The following is a 22,198-nucleotide window of genomic DNA, read 5'->3' on the forward strand; positions in this document are numbered from 1 at the left end:
TATCCGGTTTACGAAGGCTATGTATTTTTTCTGCAAGGTCATATCCGTTACGCCTGCATGAATAAACGCAGAAATCAAATTTTGTTTAAATTAAATCTTTTTTTGCATTATTTTAATATTAATTTTTATTTTTATTTTTAACCTTAAACTGGTTGCGTTCTGGGGGTGAATAGTTGACTATATTTTCAATTTTGAATTTTTATCTGGATAGGTGGGAGTTATAATTAATTTAATTTGTATATGAAACCAATGATAATGAAAACAATTTGATAAAAAAGGATAATTCATAAAAAAAATAAGATATGCATATTCCCTATTATACATTTTCACACACCACATTTCTGAAACTATCTTATGAAATATATATATATATATATATATATATATATATATATATATATATATATATATATATATATATATATATATATATATATATATATATATATATATATATATATATATATATATATATATATATATATATATATATATATATATATATATATAAACATCGATCTTATTTAACTGAGAATGTCTATTATGAGTACCATGTTGATATAAAGAATCTCAATCAAATTTAAGGAAGCAAAATGCGAAGTCCGAGTGACCTAAGTTATTTCCATCCTAGCAATTTTATAGAATCAAAGTAGAAAAACTGTATTTTTTCACTGAATATAGTTTAATTAATGAAGAATCGCAAAAATATATAGTTGCCATATTTTTTAAGATGTAAGACATAAATAAACAGAAGCATATGTCAGCATTAAAAAATCGTACATTTTTTTAGTATACAGTATTATAAAAGTAATGTAAAAACTGGTTCAAATATATAATTGTGATGCTGAAATATGTTTGAATTGTGAATACCAGGGAAGCCATTTAACATTAGTACAATAAGGAAAATGCCTGAATATAGATACATGAGAAGGAGTTATTGCCCTTAGCAACATTTTTTTAATATTGAATAATATTGACTAAATAAAGAAAATATTCAATTTTTAAATTCTTTAACTAAAAAAAAATATTTGTTATTACACCCATTGGAACATTCTTCTTAAAATAATGTTTCTATGGGGTATGAATTTAAATTAATAACAGTTTTTGCAAAAACCTATGACATCACAGGAGGATTAATTATAACCGAATTTTACTGCTGTTACAAGATCCATTTTTAATGCATAATCCATCTTCGTGAATTTGCTAATAATACATGTTCTTAATAGCCTCTCGTGAATCCCACGTTCACGTTTTTTTTTAAATATTGGATGATTTATTTTTGTTTAATCCAGTCGTTTTTAAGTTAAAAGTACATTCTTCATTTTAAAAAAATCATACAAAACACAAATTACGTGGGTTCAAACGTATCTTTAACGATGCGCCAACCATTCACAACATTCTAGTGATCTTGTCCTATTTAATTTGAAAATACATAAACTTTCATTTAGAAAGTGAATTATTTGAAGTTTTATGTGCAATTTCTTTTTGAAGGAAAGATATAGCAGTTAGTACTGTGAAGGAAAAAAACCTTTAAGATGGAACTAGAAACAGTTAAATCAAGGGAGGCAAGCCAGGATTCATCGGATCTAGAAAGTGACCAATCAGAAGGCAATATGGAGAGGGGACGATGGGGAGCTAAACTTGACTACATGTTATCTATGGTTGGTTACTGTGTTGGTCTGGGCAATATCTGGAGATTTCCATATCTATGTATGAGAAACGGAGGAGGTAAGCTTGCGCACACATAAAGCTCCCTTTGCTTTTTCTTCTTAAACGAGAGGTGCAATCGCGCGGGAGTTGTCATGTTCTAAATTTTGTATTTACTCCCGTTTAGTAAATTTAAAATTTAGATCTTAACAATACCCTTGCAAACGAAGTTTACTCGAAAGGGAGATGCAATTTAGTTAATACATTTTACACATGATTTTATTAGAAATCTAAATGAAAATGTATTTCCCTTTGATAAGATAGGTTTAACTTGTAATACATTGAACTTCCTTGAAAGGAATTATGAACCGACTAGAATGTATAGATTTTATTTAAACTTGTAACATTGGTGATTATCATAATAAGCATCATTTTGCATCCAGGTTGAGAAAAAAAAATGAATTGGTGATATATGTTTAATGGAGGGTGATCTATCTGAAAATGTAACCACTTTTTTGCCAACCCCCCCCCCCCCATTATTTTCATGAAAATTTACTACACAATACATAGTCTTTTCTGCTTTTTTCGTAGGCGTGAAATCATGAGCATTTAATTTCTTGTTACGTATACTCGAAGACGTTAACGTTCAAAATATATTAGTACGTTACAATAATAAATTTCTGTGGACTGTCCCAGAACGTTGGAAGCAAGCCAATCGAGAATTTTAAAAATGACCTATAATCGTTCGCATTTTGTTTGATATTGTCTGATACCAACGTGTGAGACAAAATGAACAACACACCAAATGAAGGAACCTACTCTTCACGGACACATATATATTCATATATTAGACTAAGAGCCTACTTAAAGATATATTGATATTTAGTTGTGCTTACATATACTAGTATGTACACGAAGCTGGTTTATTCTGTTTAAATTCCTGTATTGCATTTGTTAAACTCTGAACTTAACAAATATTTTTTTCTTGTTTAATAGGAGCCTTCCTTATTCCATTCCTGTTCTTCCTTTTGGCCTGTGGCTTACCTCTCTACTTTCTTGAGGTCTCTCTTGGACAATTTACCGGCAAAGGCTGTTTTCATGTTTGGGAGGCGTGTCCTCTCTTCAAAGGTAAGAACCTCCTTCCACACGCCCCCTTAAAAAATAAATCCCAGAAAGCTAGAGCTAAATCTAATTAAACTTTTAACATTTTACATTTGAAAATTTAAATACTATTTACTAGAGAATTGTTTGTGGAAAAAAATCTTCTATTTATCGTTACAATAAAGACCTGAATGTATTTTTCTATTTAATCCTCCAGATTTATTCATTAAAAATGCTTGAAGGAAATGAATTTTTTTTTTAGGAATTGGTGTCGGAATGTTCGTCGTTCTATTTGTTATAACCCTTTACTATAATATCATAAATACCTGGACGTTATACTACATGGGAAGTTCCTTTTTCAATCCCCTCCCCTGGTCGAGTTGTGATAATGAATGGAATACAAGGGATTGTATCCGCAACCTGCCAGAAACAACTTACAACATCACACTGTACAACGCATCATTCTCACAGGCAACCTCAAATTATTCAATTGAAATAGATGCCTTAAATGAAACTAGTGGTGCAGGTACAACCAGCGAGGAACAATTCTGGTTGTAAGTGAAAAGTTTGATTGGTCTTATTATTATTGCTAGAAGTCTAATTTTCAACAATAATATATTTTAACTTCCATTAAACAATAAAAGTAAAAAAAAAAAAAAAAAAATCCGGAAAATGTCAATTCCTGTATCGTTCGTAGTTTTTTACTCACGTATAACAAAATTCAATTATTTTAGTAATCGAGTTCTTGATTTGTCGGATGGTCTTCACGAGATCGGGTCCTTGAATTGGCGACTTCTGCTCTGTTTTATCGTGGCCTGGATCGTGGTTTGTCTGTGTTTGATTAAAGGTGTCAAATCTCTTGGAAAGGTAGGTAACTCTGCCTAGTTGAAAATCTCAACATATTGTGGTTTATAATACGGTTACATGTGTGGATGAAGTTCAGTATCACGATAGACAATTTTTTGCCGTTAGTATGGACTTCTGAATTGTGTTGGCAATCAAGATGACGTAAGAACTATAAAGTTTAATCAAAACAATGTTGTCAATATTATACCCAGTGAAATTAGATACAATATACACCATATGCACTAATATTTTGTTGCGGTGTAATCACCGTGTATATCCCAACATGCGGGTTGTATACTATGTTGTGCACGGGGTGTGTGCTTTCTAAGCGACAAAAAGGGGGTCCAGGTACATGTACGTTTTGTGTCCAATTGCTCAATTTATGGATACATTTCAGCCGGAAAGCGTATGTGCTTACAGAATAAAGCATTTTAAGGAGTATATTGATACCTATGAATCTACTATTAATACACTTTCTAGTTTCATCAAACACAATTCCGAAGATAAGATCATGATTGATGATACATTGGGTTTATGACCAATTATCAGAACAAAGCTTAACTATATCATCAATTTTATAATACATGTACTATACTGTTTAACACATGTTATCTATATTAATGTATGTATAAATTGTCTGCAAATGAAATAGCTCGTATTTAAAGATATTGACGAAAAATGAATGATCATAAACAGATCAATCTTGCTCTGATCCTCGGAATTGTGTTGAGGTGTTTGATGAAACTAGAAAGTGTACAATGGATTTACAGGTATCCATATGCTCCTAAAATAATGTTTTCTTCCGTAAGCATAGGCTTTCCAGGAAACTGGACACAAAACGTACCTTGGCCCCCCTTTTTTATGCTCCGAAGCATACCCCATTGCACAACATAGTATACATCCCGCATGTTGGGATATACATGTGGTAATGCCAATATTTCATTTCTCTCTGAAAGTTTGCTCTAAAATCGCTGAAATTAAAAAGCATAAAATATTTTCAAATTAGTTTAATTTTATTGACGTGAATTAGGCGCTGATAATACTTACGTTATCAACTTGCCAGAATGTGATTTCTATTTTGCTTGTATAAAGCAACTGGAAAGTTGAATGGGCGTAAATATGCGATCAAGAGCATCTCGTTTTTTAAGCAATTCCATAGATTCTGAAAAAAATGTTAAATTTCTTTAAAGGTGCTTGGACACAGATTTGAAGTTAATATGTTCTCCAATTTTCTGTATAATTTCATGACTTATATGTTGCTATAGCATTTCATATTAAAATATGATAAAAATCTTATTTCATCTCGAAGTTATTGAAACTTCAAATTTCTGGATGCGTTTGATTGACACATCCTTGCACTTTCAAAAATTTTATTTTTATTCTTAATACTTAAGAAAAGTGGCAATTTTTGTTGTGTATTAATGAAAAATATTAAAACTATGATCCAGAAAATTCAGAGTAGAAATGTTCGAAAGCAAAATCCACTCGCAGTGTATATTGTCAGTCCGTGCTCAGTGGTGTGTGCAGACTTTAACAATTGAACACACCCGGTGAATCGTAAACATTATCAACAACAGAGCTCGTGCCCTGTTTACAAAAACAGTTTACGTTTCACGGGTGTATTCAATTTGTTAAACTCTGTACACAACACTGAGCACGAGCTGACGATATTAGTGAGGTTTGCTTTCGCACATTTCTACTCTGAATTTTCTGGATTATTGATGTAATGTTTTTCGTTAATACACAACGAAATCGCTTCTTTTCTTAAATATTAAGGATAATGATAAAGAAGATGGGCGTGTTTGGCGTGTGATCTGCAGGAATAAGGCGTACGAAACATTTATAGTTTAAATGTCTACGATTTGGTCGGCTGACCACAGCTGGACATACTTTACAAAGTTACGCACATGGGAAAATGTTACATTTAGTTTGAAATACTTTGTCAAATTTAATATATCAGTCCGCTTATCTTAATAATTACTACATGTAAAACTTAGTAACGCTTCACATAAATAATAAACACCTATAGGGTATAGTTAAATGCAATTACAAGTACATGTATATATTAAAGTATCAGTAGATTGGAAGAATTGCTTTCGCTTTCGGTGCAACAGAACCAGAATTTGTCTATTTGAAAATAAATCAGTATATAAAATTAAACTGAAAAAAGAATTGTTTGTTTGTACTAAAAAAAAATATTAACGCTCCATGCAAGGATCGAACCAAAAATATTTCTTTTACGTTGCACTGGACGGGTAGCTCATACTACTGAGCTATCACGGCTACACACACTATGACTTTTAAAGCGACAATGAAGCACCGCACTTACACACTGGGATTTTTTTTGGAAAAAGTTCATTTTTTATCGTCTCTGGGTCTTCTCTCCATTTTTTTCAAATGTTTGTTAGTTTCTTTGAATTAAAATTCACACAAATAACGTTTCAATATCATGGAGAGATGACCCAGAGATAGCAAATTTTTAGAGAAACGTGGTTAAAAATGTAACATTTTGTACCAAATGACTCATCTAGCCAATTTTCAAGTTCTTTTTTAGCGAATCAAAATACATTATCGGGAAAATATTTCCCTTTCCCATTTCGTAGGAACCCGATACATCAAAAGAATGCTAAAATTTCATGTGACAGATCAATGAAATTTTCACTTTTCAAGTGCGCCCAGATTCCTGTCGAATTCCAATCAAAAGCGCCTTCGTTCTTTGTGAAAGTGCAAAGATGTGTTCATCAAACGCGTCCAGGAATTCGTAGCTCCAATATTTCCAGATAAAATAAGTTTTTAACTATATTTTCGTGTGAAATGCTATTGCAATATATAAGTCGTGATATTATACTGAAAATTTGAGAAAATATTAACTTCAAATCTGTGTCTAAGCACCTTTAAAGCTTTTATGTTACCATTCTTGTACAATACATGTAACTATAATTTAAATTTTCAAAAATAGAGAATAATTTGACATGTGAAATATACAGGTAGTATACGTCACGGCTACCCTACCTTACCTCTTGCTGACTGTGATCCTAATAAAAGGTTTGACGCTGCCTGGTGCAGTCGATGGTATTATTTTCTACATTAGACCAGACTTCAAGAAGCTTGCAAATGTTCAGGTATGATAAAAAAATTATAAGGAATATACATTCTACAACGAATTTCTCTTGTCCAACGTACCAACGTAGGATCCTTTTCATTTGTTAATGAGTGGTCTATTCATTTTTTTTCCATGTTTTGAAATATTTTTCATTGCCACGTTTTCGTTGGAATAATACATGTATAGTATCCAAATATGTGACGACGACATTATACAGCGACGAAGATTTGATTAAATACTAATTATTATTAATATACATGTATAATATATTATTAAGTATTATATTATGAATTCGATTAATTATTATCAATACAGGTATGGTTGGAGGCAGGTCTACAGGTGTTTTACTCACTTGGACCAGGATGGGGACCCCTCATTACTATGGCCAGCTACAACAAATTCCACAATAATTGCTACAGGTTACAACATTAATCAATGTTAATATTATGTTTTACCGACTTTCACGAATTGTTTGATGTAGATATTCATATAGACAACTATAATCAAAAATCCCCCACAGTACATAGTCTTAAAAATCCCTTGTCACTGATTAGCAATTTAAAACAAAGACTTGAATGCTTCATAAAATTATATATAATTCACATATTAAAACTGATCTGTCGTACAACTACTTTCTATTTCATTTTTAATAAACGATTTATGCCTATACTATTAAATTCTCTATTTTTAATCTGTTGTTTTTCTTATCCTTACTTGTTTACATTTTATCTTCTTTTTTTATTTAAAATAATATCAGTTTACCTGTTTTGGTTTCTAATCTGCCCAACTTCAGTGTCGTCCAAAATGGCGCCATCAATAATGTAGGTTTTCGTTGTTTGTTTGTTTATCTATATATAAAATTCATATTATTTCAGAATTGATTGACATAATGATATTTGAGTTCTAGTACAATCTATTCAATAATAATTTGATTTCAGGGATTCCATAATCTTAACCCTAGTCAGTGAAGGCACTAGTATTTTTGGAGGTTTTGCTATATTTACCATTGTTGGATACATGGCTCATGTAGCAGGGAAACCTGTAGAGGATGTTGTCCAAGCCGGTAAGATACTGTGTAGAAACACCCACAAATCTTAGAAAGCACGCTGTGGTTTGCGAAGACCAAACTCGGAGGTTTATTGTTCATATGTCTGGCAAATATTTGTCTGTTCACCAGCTTTTCAACTATTTGATCTATTTAATCTGATCGACTGTTATAATTACCTTAGCTGCAGAACTGTAGCTCTCCGCTTGAGAAAATTCGGACAGAAAAATTTTTTTTCTGTCCGAATTTTCTCAAGCGGAGAGCTACAGTTCTGTAGCTAAGATTCCCTATGCAAAGAGAATTAAACCTCCTTTAAAAACTTAAATTTACTGCTTTCATTTGCAAGGTCCTGGACTTGCTTTTCTTGTCTATCCGGAAGCTCTTTCACAACTTCCGTTTCCGAATCTCTGGGGCGTAGTGTTCTTTGTGATGTTGTTCACCGTTGGATTAGACAGTCAGGTATAAAAATATAAATTATGTAGTATTAAACTAATTTACCTTAATCAAAAACTAAACAAAAACAAAACAAACATAAAACAGCAGTGATTTAAAATCAATAGTATATAACAGGTTCGTGTAGTTTAAAACCACTCTGACATGGAAATATTATTTGGTAAAAGATTTTGGGAAAAGATATTTCATCTGAAATAATTTATCATTTTAAGTCGAACCATTGCTCTTATTTTAAATACTTTGTATAATTGTGGGTCATATTTTTTCCTTCAGTTCGCTCCCCTGGAGACTTGCATGACCGCGGCTAGTGACGTTTTCCCCCGCCTGAGAAAACACAAGGCGCTCCTTTCAATATTATCCTGTCTATTCTTCTTTTTCGTCGGATTGATTTTGTGTACAGGCGTAAGAACTAACACATGATGTATTTTTGACGCAATAGAATGTATCATAAAGTCTTTTTTACATAAAAAAAAAACAATTATAAAATAAATAATTAAGAATTGGATTTTTTTTTTCAGGCTGGACTCTACATTTTCCAATTACTGGACTGGTATATAGCCGCGTTTGCACTTCCACTGTTTGGGGTCCTGGAATGTGTGATTTTCGGCTGGATTTATGGTATCGTTTTCCGAAAATATTACCTTCATTAAGGCTTTAAATGTATTGTGCGTGAGCAGATATCATGTTGTTTCTGTTGCGATTAATAGCTGCAATCTCAAACATACCTCTTGAGAAAGATTTCTATTGTTGTGTACTTGTAGTTTTTGTACAATTCGCTAATATATTAATCTTAATACTGTTGCTGGTATTTTGTAAAGAAGTTGTAATACCGCTAATGTTAATGGACAGGGTCCCAGGATCATGAAGTAGTCTTATATTAAGTCAAAATTCTAGTCATCTATAAAATAGATACTAGTAGTTATATATATATTGTAAACTGAAACTTGAAAATAAAAATCAACAACATATGGAAGGGTAATATTTCAAATTCTCTGTGTTTTCTATTATAATTATTTATTTAATATATAATTAATATATTATAATTATTAACTATTTCTATTATAAAATTTGAAGAAATTCTGACTCAAGTGTTAAACTGCCTCGTGATCCTAGGGGCGAGATTGATTGCTTTTTAGGTCATCCGAGTAACTCAGATGACATGTTGCTATCTGTTTTCGTTCGTCGTAATGCGTTAACATTTTAGCATTTTCAGCTTCTTCTCTGGAACTGCTGAACCAATTTTAATTTTGGCATATAGCATCTATATGTAAAGGGAAACAAAAATTTTAAAATTCATGGCCCCGCCCTCCTGGGGTCTGAGAGGTGGGACAAAAACCATCAAATTAATGCAATTTTTTTTTTAAACTTCTTTTTTACTCCTGGACACCAAGCAGTCAGATGACATAATTGTAAGAAGCATTTAGCCCTCTACCAAAAAGGTGAAATTCATGGATTCTGGGTCAGGGGGTTCGGATGTTAGGGTAGTATTATATTTTGATTATATAGAGAAAATGCATTATTCCTGTGAAAATCTTCTCTGATCCTGGGTATTAGCAAACAAAGTGCATGACTGTGATGGGCAAGGATGCCCCTTCCAAAATTGTGAATTCACGGCACCTGGGACAGGGGTTCTGATGTTAGAACAGGACTGTGCGCAGTATACAGTGAACAAACTTCTTTGAAAAAAATTTCCAAATTGCCCTTGGGTCAGGGTTTGAATGGGGCTCTATTGATCTTTTAGTGAGAATGTATGATTTCCTTGAAAATGTTCTTCTTTGCTCCTAGGTATTCAGCAAATAACTAGAGGATGGCTATGCTGAATAGAGGTGCCCCTTCCAAAATTTTGAAATTCAGGCTCTGGCTCTCTAGTTCTTTTGCTAGGGTAGGGTAAATAAGTTAGTTAGTGAACATGCTTTAACTCATTGAAAATCTTCGCTGTTCCTGGGTTATTAGCAAATTAACTACCGGTAAATGCATGGTAATGATGAGCAAGGATGCTAATCCAAAATTGAGAAATTTAGGGCCCCCTGGCAAACAGACTACAAATTGTAATGATAAAGGGTGTTTTTACCAAATTGGTGAAAATTTGGACCACTAGGTTAAATGTTTTGGTCCTGGGCAGGGCTCCATTGAGCTTGTAGGGAAATTTTTACTCCACTGAGGTAAGTTTTTCTTTTTTTCTATTCACTTAAGTGATTAATCACCTGAAATAATTCAATTGATAAGTCAGATGAATAAAAGAATTACACAAGATTTTTTTATGTACTATACAAAAATTATTTTCTTAGGTTTAAATGATCAGTTAAATTCGTGAATAAAAGATGAAATAAAAATGAGACAAAATACATTTGTACATTAAATATTTGTTAAATTAAGACAGACCAATGTAAGAGAATACGATGGGTTAGTTTAAGTGATTAAGGACTATTGTAATATTTAGTCTGAATGGTGATAATGACAAATATGGTGTATAAGTACTGGCAAGTGCAGGCAAGTAAGCTGATCTACCTTATGATTTGTTACCGGGTACCTTTTGTCTTCATCCCTGATCATCCTATTTCTCTTGGTAACACATGTGCATCTAACACATCTACCAGTTTATTTTATATTCTTCTATGGATTCTTACCGTCACTGTAGCTCAGTCGGTAGAGCGCTCGCTCCGTGTTCGAATCACGGCCGCGACTGACCTAAGTCGATAAAAAATAGGTAGCAACTGTTCCTTCGACAAGCGCTCGGCACACTTTGAAGTGAAAATCCTTCGGATGACACCTTAAAAACCGAGGCCCCGTGTCACGGTAGGCGTTGGCACGATAAAGAACCCTCACTGCTCAATCGCCCAAGTGCCGAGTAAAGGTCTAAATTTGAAGGCTTTCACCGGTATATAGTGATGTATTTATACGAGTGAAAAATTCTCGAACGGGAACTACAGTAAAACAACATACAATCAATCAATCTATGGATTCTTTACAGTGTTGCATTATACCCAGGTGACCGTAAAGGGCCTCTTGTTATTTACTTGTAACATTTGCGTACATATACTAGTAGAACTGTATATTGTGTTTTAGGTGCGGAGAACATGTCACGTGATATAGAAATCATGTTAGGCAGGGGTGTACCAGTGTATATGAGGATTCTATGGTGTATCGTTACTCCTTTATTGCTACTGGTAAGCACTGTAATATCACCAAAGTAATAAATATACTAATATTCATAAGCATAATTAATTTTAAATTTCTTTAATGAAGGTGTCAATTAAAAATAAATAAATTTTACTTTTTTGTGAAATACTGTAAGTTCTTATACCATAAATAAACCCGTCATACATGTACAGCACAATATAGACTCTTTTGATAAGGTTCAATGGCCCTCTGCTAAGAGAGATAACTCTCACATGGATAAATAATTATCATTCTTTCAGAAAATTGTAAAGTTAAAAGAAGGTTTGTTGTCAAATTTTGCCCCGTAAGGTACACGTCATCATGCTGAAACTGTGTGCATTTAACTTTAATTTTATTTTTCTTGGAAAATCATTGGCATTGAAGCAGGATTTTACATGTACAGTATAAGAGTGAACAGAGGATTGAGGAACCTTAAAAACAATCACCTTTGCATATTCAAAAGAAATGGATAACAACTTGCATCTCTTTAAATTTGAATATATTTTTAAAAAAAGTTTTGAAATTTAAAGAAAATACTTGCATTGAAATAATTACATACATGTATAAAAAGAGAACTTGTTCTTTTGTAGCTTCTACTGATATCTTCGCTGTACACGTACCGCCCGCCAATGGTTGGTACATACACATACCCGGCCTATGCCCGGGCAGTAGGCTGGATTTTTGCTGCCCTTCCTCTTGTTCCTCTGCCCTTCTGTGCAATACGAGTACTGAGGAAGTGCTCAGGGGGAACCTTATACGAGGTGTTTACTTGAGAATTTGCATTGGTTTGACTATTGTATTATACGTCTCTTCTTGTATAGACTTTTTTGAAGAATTTATCTCCATATAATTATATGTATCATCGTGTAAAAATAATTCATGATGGCCTATTTTTCTGAAGGGCAAAACACATGTGCTTGCAGTGCTGTTTCAAAGACATTAATTTTTTTCTTTCCAAAATAGATAACTGTATTCTAAAAACGATTTTAAATTTCAGTGACTAATGTTTTTGTCTTATGTTAATATATACATATGTCGTTTTGTAGAAATTGTGTGCATCCTTGAGACCTTCAGTAGACTGGCGGCCAGTGTCTACATCGGAGGCGGAAAAGTATAATGTTGACTGCAGGTCTTTACCGGGAGATCTGGGATCTACACTTCGTAGAAATATTTTAGGCAGATCATAAGAGATTTTAAAGTATATTTGGTTATTTTTGGCATAAGTTCCTGGTATTTTGATTTCTATGATGCATAATTCTTAAGAGTATATATGAGAAATAACTAAAGGTATATGTGAGATTAATTAATTTTGAGACAATATAGTTTTCAAGATCATGAATTTATCAAGAGTTTTTTCCCGTTGTCGCCATTTTGGAGGTCTTTCAGATGAAATTTAAAATTCGAGGCCCCGTGTCATGGCAGGTGTTTGCAGGATAAAGATCCCTAGCTCTCTGCTCAATGGCCCTGAGTGCCAAATAATAGTCTAAATTGGAAGCCCTTCACCAATGATATATGAAGAAATTCTCGAACGGGACATAAAACCACGTACAATCAAGCAATCATTCCAAGATGGCGGCCAAGGGAAATAACTCGGAGAGAAAATGTCACACGAAAAATATCTATACTTGAACTAGTAGCAGCACGAATTACATGTAAGTACGTGCAGGACGTGTAATACACTTAACCTTGATTAACGAAAAGTACTGAGTGTACTTAATAAAGTAGGAGAAAATAATCGCTTAAGGATTTTTTTCGATATCATTAAAATGAAATAAATTAAATACATTTCATATTTGTATAAAAGTGTTTTTTTTCTTAGAATAATCAAAATACCCAGTTGTCATTAATTATGAACATAATCCTAGTAAACCGTTACTCGAGATGTTTTATGAAATTATGGCATACTTTTTTTTGGTCAGAAATCTAGTTACAATTAATTTTCCTGTATAGCTTAAAATATGGATTTAACTAAGATTTTTGACACATATTTTCCATGAATCCTGTTTTCGTTAATAAAACTCACTGTTTAAGCATTCAAACTAATAGTTTTTGTTTTCAGCCACAGATTTGGTACTTTCTTGAAGATTTGCAATTCAAAACGCGAGTTTTAAACGATAATGGATGGATTTCCCTTCTAGTCTCTGATTAACACCTTTAGTTGGTGAATGTAATCCCTTTTCGTTGTTGAATAGTGATTTTAGTCGGTAAATATCGATTTAAAGTGGTGAATATTACTTAGAAGATATCGGGTCCAGTAGGTTAATATACATCAATTTAAGCCGGTGAATATCAAACGTTATAAATATTATTATATCTAGTTACAATATATAGAAGTAGATTTTAGATTTTTTTTGGAAAGTTTATTGGAGCTTCAAGAAAAGTCTTCATATCTTTGAAATGACCTTTAAATACATGTATGTCCTTTGGAAAAAGGAGAGAGAAATATGTTTTGATTATATCAAATACTGTGCTACAATAATTGTCTATATGCATAGGCCTTTGTTTCTTCACGCAATCGAAATTTTTAAGCTCATAAGATCAGGGACACATATTTTACTTGATATTGCATGTGTTAGTATTGTTGTGCGTATAAACTGTTGAAATAACTTGCAATTGGTTGTTGATTGTATATGAAATGTTTTCAAAAATTCCATTTTTGATAAAGATATTAATTTTATGATATAGACAAATTATTTGAGCAAATGACAATATTTGAAGAGGATGTTTGAGAACCGAATTTAGAAGAAGTTTGACCAAATTCATACAAAATTACAGATTTAAAACTTTTTTAGTATAACATACATTGTGGAGAGATTTTATAACATATACTAAAATACTTGCAATAATAAAAATTAATGAAAAAAGTAAACCATGCTCAGGACGGGTCAATTTATTATTATTTTATGTATTGGATGACTTTCAAGGTGTTTATTTACTGTGTGGCTCAAGCATTTTATACTTGTATTGCTATTTTTAATAAAATATTATATTGTAAATATTACTTCAGCTTTTTTAGCTCACCTTAGCCGAAGACTCAAGTGAGCTTTTCTGATGAAAGAGTGTCCGGCGTCCGTCTGTCGTCAGTAAACTTTTCACATTTTCGACTTCTCAAGAAACACCACTGGGCCAATTTCAACCAAACTTGCCACAAAGCATCCTTGGGTGAAGGGTTTTAAGTTTGTTCACAGGAAGTGCAAGGCCCTCTTTCAAGGGAAATAATTCTTCTCGAGAACAGCAAATCCATGATCAGTCATATCATAATAGAAGTATCCTTAGGTAGTGAAGATTCAAGTTTTTCCAATCATGACCCCTGGGGTAGGGCAGGGCCACTACAGGAGGGTCAAAATTTACTATAGAAATATATAGGAAATATATTTAAAAATCTTTCTCTCAAGAACAGCTAAGCCATTATTAGTCATATTAATACAGAAGTATCCTCAGGTAGTGTAGATTCAAGTTTAAATCATGACCCCAGGGGGTAAGGCGGGGCCACAACAGTGGGTCAAGGTTTACATAGGAATATATAGGTGTAATGGTTAAGGGGCAATTGAGTAAAATTGAAGAAGACTTCAAATAGTGGAATGACTTCACAACCCTTGGAATGGACTAGCCTAAGGGTAAAGCTTTGGGAAAGTCAGGCATTCAGAAGGTAGCTGAAGAAGTTGGATGTTGAATCAGCAATAAAGAAGTTAAGGTATCCATCCTAATAGCAAAAGATTCAATAAAATTGAATACATAAAAGATGTGTAGGTATATTTAGGCATAATTCCATTTATTACTATTAGCATGTAAGGTTGGGATGTGTCCTAATTTATGACCTTGAAGTTTGGTAAGAGTTATCTGCATCTGTTTTTAATTAATAAAAAAAAATCAATCAAATATGGTAAATAAAAAATCTTTTTAATTGTTATTCTATTTCTAATGTGTTTTGGTACATTTTCCCACAACAGTATTTATTGATATTCTTATTATTTGAATTTTTATTTTTACAAAATTGCTCCATAGACTCTAATGCAATCTTTGTTAAGTACATGTACTTGCTGCTTAGGTAATTACATTTTTGAAACTTTCTCTTGGTAAATACTTTTCTACCGTAAAATGCTTTAAATTAATATCAGAGTATTATTTATGTGATGGGCATTTAAGGATAGAGGATGGAAAACCTTAAGGAAAAGAGCAAAATAAAAGTTATAAACACCAGTGGCAAGTATCCTGGGGAATTGATTGATTGTATATTGTTTAAAGCCGAGTCGGCAATATTTCAGTCATATTTCGGTGGATAATTTTGGTTAAATGACCGGTTTTTTGAAAGGTTTTAGTTTCCCTGGCGGCCCCCAGTGAGCCTTCTCTTTTTCGAAATCCAGAGAAACGATCTTTTACGTGCCAAGGGGGTTGTTATCCTTGACACAGGGCACCATTTAATGTCCCATCCGATGGACTTAAAATTTAAAAATATGTAAATAAACTGTTAAAAAATAAAATGATCTCTATATTTCTCATCAAAAATTACTTAAATTATTTCTAAATTTTTCTGTAAAAATCAGTTTCATCCTGGGGAATGGGAATTGATGAGAAGTTCTGGGTGTAGTAAACATGAAGAAGATTGAGACAACTGGTTCTTATCTATCAATGCATGGGAACCTTTGCATAAGAATATATAAGAATCATTTTGAAAAAAAAATCTGCTCAAGAATTCCAAAGCCATGATTAGTCATATTATAATTATAGAAACATCCTAATTAAGAAAGTGTAGATTCAAATTTGTTCTATACGGTGGGTAGTGTGGGACCTCAATGCGCGATCAGAGTTTTACATAGGAATACATAGGGGGAAAAACCTTTGAAAATTTTCTGTTTAAGAACAGCAAAGCCATGATTAGTAATACTGATATAGAATCATCCTGAGGTAGTGTGAATTTAAGTTTGCCCCCCCCCCCCCAATAACTTTCCAATACTAAACTGATTTCTGCCTCTTCCTAGCCAGTGTGCTCAAGTGAGCAATGTGGCCCATGGGCCTCTTGTTTAGGATTCAGGTTTAACTGCATCTATAAATGTCATGATTATACACTGTTTAATTCACTTTTTCTTTCTTCAAAGTTGAAAAATGCACCAAAAATCTAACAAAAATTTACTAAATTGACAAGAGTTATGCCCCTTTCCCCTAGTAATTTTTCATAGAAATTTGCTGAACCCCATGTAATGATTTCCCCTCATCCGATGTTGATAGATTTTTAAGTACATTTATTTTGTGCATTCTAGAGTTTATTTATGACAAAAGAAAGCGTGTTGCAATTAGTATGATGTTTCATGATAAATTGAAAGGACTATAAATCAGAATGCTTGTTAAGTTTGTAGCCTTGTTATATTCTTGAATATTCATAAAAATATAGATTTTTCTATACATAACATCTTTGCGTCTCTCTGTAGCCACATCACAGTCCATTGGTCTATGGTTTGAACTTAATACTGAGACTTGAATTTAATAGTCTAGTACATGTATACGAGTACCCGTTCAATATAAGAATGAAATAGACTCGAATGAATTTTAAAGGAAATTATGTTTAAGCATTTTTGTATAATACAAATGTGATTTTATAAGTCAGACTTATATCTGTCTCAGCTTCAGACATTTCACCTTAGCACATTAACCTCTATCTCTTGTATTTTACATTCTCTGGTTTCACATAAATGTCTTAACACACCTTAAATAGAAAAAGAAGTAAAGTAATACTATATTTATATCTACTAAACGAGACACGGAAACTTGATGCTTTTTTTTATATTTGCCTAACATTGTTGGTATAAAAGCAAATGTAACAAGGGGGCCGCAAAGCAGAGCATCCCTCGAACTCCCAAAAGAGCATATCTATAAATCAAGGCAGCATTCGACATCGATCTCGATGTATATCACTTGAAGTTCACTTCCGTTACGCACACAAGGACAAGCTACCCCCCCCCCCCCACACACTAATACGTTACTTTATCCCTTCCAACTAAATAATAAATTCTTAATTGTTAGTTAGATTGCAAAGATCCAAACTTATGATTGAAAATTATAAAGAACATATGTACTGTTCAAATTGTATGACATTTTGTTTATTGTATCTGGACGAGAGAGAGAGAGTTCAAAGTTATACTATGTGCTCATTGTGCTGCATTCATTTTAACTGTAATTTCCCAGTTGTATAGGAGTTAGTATGTAAGATATGTCCAGATGCTCTAAAATTCTCAATTTTTTTTTATTTTGCTAAAATTCCTTTTAAAATGTTCAAAAATTCAAGGATAAATTCTAAAAAAAAATTCTCAATTTTCATATCGATACCTTTTCTTTAAAAAAAAAAAATGGATTTCTACTCTAGCAATTTTGGAAATGGATTAATACAAAATGTGTCTTAATGTAGTTTGCAGTTCTTATTCAGATTAGTTAAGCAGTGTATAACAGTGCAAAGTATTTTTGTGAGTTTCTTTATCGTCAAATTTGCGAAGATAAAATTCCTAATTTTAGTCCTAAAAATTATATTCCCAGTAATTAGCTCTTATTTTTGTTAAAAAGTGCTGGACAGTCTGTTTTAATAAATATTTCGCAAATGGCGGATTAATAAAGGGAGATCACTGAGGAAGGTAAGAAGTAAGATTGTTACAATCAAACCGAGGCCAAGACAATTCCCAATAACAGTTGACGAAGTTCGGCTGTCTGGAGCAGATGTTTTCGCCCGAATATAACTGGAAATACTGCTTTTGTTTACTTTGAGATCTCTTTTTATCGAATTTATCTTTTCTGTCAAAGTTTTTATGTCCATATCTTCAAAATCTGACGATGAAAGAAGAGAAAAATAAACATGTGTGGCTTCTAATATCTGTCATGCACTTTAAGCAACAGACTTTCATTTCTAAGTATCCAAAAAAAAATTTAAAATTTCATTTTTTTCATATATCTTTGATAAATGATGCGACAAAATAAAATAAAAGTACACACCCAATAATGTCGTTCCTTTCACATATGTACTGTAATCGGTTGTAATATTCTTCAGTATGGCGTCGCTACTTGTAAGCGGATCAGAAGCAGTAGTGGTATGTAATTGAGATATTGGTGTCATCGTAGATTCTAGAGTAATCAAACATATATGTTACCGGTATGTCAATAAAAGTGCTATTGCTCTATTGTAAAAGATAGAACCCCCCCCCCCCCCCAATGTAGAAGTACAACTTTAAGGATGCTGAGGGGTCAACAAATTAACCATCAGATATAACTTAATTTATTAGATATGATATCTTAAGCTGTCAACTATCATTTGGCAAACAAAACTTTCATACATTTTAGTTTTAAAATTTGATCATTTTTGCATATCTTTATATGGAACTCTTCTTCTAAAGGAGATCAATATAGTCTAAAAATGGCCATGACCACCCAGCCCTCTTAAGATTGATAATTATGATGAAGTGTGAAGATAACGAACAGTAATCATACTCAAAGACCAATTAATGACAGCAGTGCAATCACAGACCTCTGAAAACATCAGAGGCTGAATCGCTTCAGGTGCCATGGAAGATTAACAATACCCTGTCGACTGATCATCCCGCCGTGAGCCCCAAGTCATCATTAGTACGTAGGTCAACTGAGTAGTCAATGGACAACTCAATAGAAAAAAAATGGCCTTACAAAGTCATTGTACCAGCCATAGAATTTACGAAATGATGACTTTAATTGGGTTTCATTTTTCATCAACTTATTTGTCAGTAGCCTGCCTGATTGTTTAATTTGTTTGAACGCAGAACACGTGTCGAATCAAACGGAGGAAATTAACAACCCAGACATGCCAGTCTCTGTGGTGTCTTTTATTAGTTCTGTGTTCTGTGGAATATATCTAATCAATGTTTGAATGAAAATGATTTTTTATCAATAAGATTTCTTCGTTGATATACCTAAATGTCGAACTAAAGCCAAGAGAAAGAGTCTTTTAAGAGTACTATAACAGTTTTGATAATAAAACAACTAACCAGCAATCATAAACTTCATTTTTCATTAGAAATTTAAGAGAATACATTTCTGATACATTTTTACATTTATCTTATCACTGCCACAGCCCTCTCTGTGTCCCTGCTACCTTGGAGGCTTAATGTAAAAATACAAATTATATGCATAAAAACTATCACATATCTGGTCTGATAAACGGTCAAAAACATCCTCAATGAAATTTACAAATACCAATTTTGATCTTCATGAATTTAAGGCTTCTTGAATGTACGGAGTCTTTTTTTTCGAAATTGGCAATTTGGACTGATTCTGTTCTTTGATAACTTTAGATATATATAATAAGGGACATTAGTCTTAAACTCTTTTTAAAATGCTTTCAAAAGTTCATTCGGACATAAATCAGATAAGATTTAGCCATACATGTACATCTGGCCAAGTAAACAGGTAAAACAAGTAATCCAAAATACCTTAAATATCTTTGATAATAAGGTATCCTTTAAGTTACCATTTTTATTCTTCAATATTTCCCACATTACCCTGATTCTAAGGATTTGTTTTTCCTCTTAATTTAAAGACAAAAAGTGAGATATGATAATTTTAAAAACTAGATTTGAAGAAAGTATATGTATGTACCTGAGTTACTTCTATCGGAACACAAAAAGGGATTCGAAGCAGCACAATAAAGATCCCCAATTTTTTTTGTTCCAACGAATAAATAAACACAATCCCCGTTGAAACTGGGCTCCCTAGATCTCCATGGTAAAATATTTTGTACCATGTCCAGCATGTTAATGTAGAGAAACTGCATTGACCTTATGTCATACCGTCTATACACACCAATCCATACGTATACGTTAGTGATCCCAGCACTGAAAATTTAAATAAAAAATACAAATGTTTGGAAAGAAAGTTAAATTGTTGAAAAAAAACTTGTTGGTGCAATGTTTTGATACTTGAACACTGTGAATCATATGTGGTGTTCTATCATGATCAAATACAGTTTATCAAGGTTCATATAAAATGTGTTAATTTATTCAATATTATTGAGACCCATATTGGCAAACACGTCATGAATTCATAAAATCAGTATTTTTATTTTCAAAATGTAGAATGGTAAAAATATGTATGGTATTATAATATAACCCAATAAAGACTTCAATACAGGTTAAAAAGTTCATAGTTTTAGCATACTAACCTTTTTAATGTACATTTATTATACCTTATTATAATTATTCTATACAACGCGTTATCTCATTGGTTCTAGGTTATCACGTGACAAGGCTATAAAACTTTGTATTTCCCTGTCGTTGTCATGCTTTTCATCATATTCAACCTCTCCGGAGACCTAGAGCATTTTCCCGCAATAGTTTTCGTTCGTTGAACGAAAACCGAGAGTATTAGACGTCACAATAGCCTGGTTCACGTCATAAAATTATTGATTGAAATTGAATTTAATTGTATGTTGTTGTACGTCCCGTTCGAGAATTTTTCACTCATATAGAGACGTCACCACATACCGGTGAAGGGCTTCAAATTTAGACCTTTACTCGGCACTCAGGGCCATTGAGCAGTGATTGATCTTTAACGTGCCAACGCCTACCATGACAAGGTGCCTCCGTTTTTAAGGTCTCATCCGAAGGACAACGGTACCGACTTTGAAAGTTTATGTTTATTTTTAAGGTTTTTGCTTGTTCCGGTATAATATATTTTTGTTCAACGAACGATAACTATTGCGGGAAAATGCACTAGGTCTTCAAAGAGGTTGAGTATAATGAAAAGCATGGCAACGACAGGGAAATATGAAGTTTTATGTCCCTGTCACGTGATAATCTAGAACCAATCAGATAACGACACTGTCGGGACTTTTTACTACCATTTTTAATTGTGTTGTCCAAAAGAACATTATAGTACATGGCGTGATTTTTTTTAGAAGTATCACATGCTCTCATGTTGACCTCACATATAATTCTTTTTTAGAAAATATTACATGTAAGTCCTAAATATCAGAATCCCATGGGAGAATAGTATCCAATCAAAAATCCGGATGCAATCAATTTATTTAATCATCAAATTCTTTATGTGGCTGAATTATCATGGCTTCGACATGTGATCGAAATATGACAATTTAATTAACCACTTGTGCAAAGTCTTGCAAGATATAAAATTTCTTTGAAATTTTAAGGCATGTTTTGATGATAATATGAAAAAAAAGTATTCCTCAGAATCGTGTTTCCTTTCTTAAGGATATAATTAAGTAACTATATTCTGAATAAAAGTGTTTGAATTGGAAAATATCAATGACTTACGTAGCAAGATGGTGTTCCAAGAAGTCAATCGTTTCGTTGTTGTTAATTATAGCTAATGTTCCTCCATCTTCATGACATGTTTTCATTGCATTCCAAAATGTGTCTGCAGTTGCATTCAGTTTAAAGCAAATAGGATTGTCATCTGCCTGAATTTCTTGGCACCACCCTACAATATGAAATATTATAAACCGTGGTTTGACGTCTAGATGTTTCTTGATCTAATTAGTTAAATAAATTTAATGTAAAATTATTTCCACGATGATTTTCTTTTTAAAAAGCTATCTATCTTTCTAATTATAAATTTTCAAATACATTTTTATTAGAACAAATGCAATGTTTTATTCGTAATATTTAGTCAGAAAAAAAACTTACAATCACTGTCACCATACGTGAACCCATTTAACATCAGTACGATTAATAAATTTAAGACGCGGAGTCCTAAATTTACCATCTTTATTTTTTCTTCTCCTCTTCCATTAGTTGTATAATACTTCTAGGGAAGGATCTTTGTTTACACTTTGGTGTTTTAGTTTTAGCTTTGTCTTGAACCTTCGAAGAATGACA

The 22,198-nt window shown here is 32.6% G+C and overlaps 1 protein-coding gene across 1 annotated transcript; it reads left to right on the plus strand.

The window, feature by feature from the left end:
• Nucleotides 1–1,512: 1,512 nt before the first annotated feature.
• LOC133204761 (sodium- and chloride-dependent glycine transporter 2-like) lies at nucleotides 1,513–12,127 on the plus strand. Its single transcript, XM_061340504.1, has 12 exons — nucleotides 1,513–1,728; nucleotides 2,644–2,775; nucleotides 3,011–3,302; nucleotides 3,483–3,615; nucleotides 6,582–6,716; nucleotides 7,013–7,116; nucleotides 7,636–7,760; nucleotides 8,089–8,201; nucleotides 8,469–8,597; nucleotides 8,714–8,813; nucleotides 11,262–11,362; nucleotides 11,945–12,127. The coding sequence occupies exons 1-12, from the start codon at nucleotides 1,536–1,538 to the stop codon at nucleotides 12,125–12,127; spliced, it is 1,740 nt and encodes a 579-aa protein (XP_061196488.1). The 5' UTR covers nucleotides 1,513–1,535.
• Nucleotides 12,128–22,198: the final 10,071 nt, after the last annotated feature.

This window comes from Saccostrea echinata, unplaced genomic scaffold, assembly GCF_033153115.1.
Source record: "Saccostrea echinata isolate AGI-Se365-2 ecotype Australia unplaced genomic scaffold, CSIRO_AGI_Sech_v1 ptg000054l, whole genome shotgun sequence".
NCBI lineage: Eukaryota > Metazoa > Mollusca > Bivalvia > Ostreida > Ostreidae > Saccostrea > Saccostrea echinata.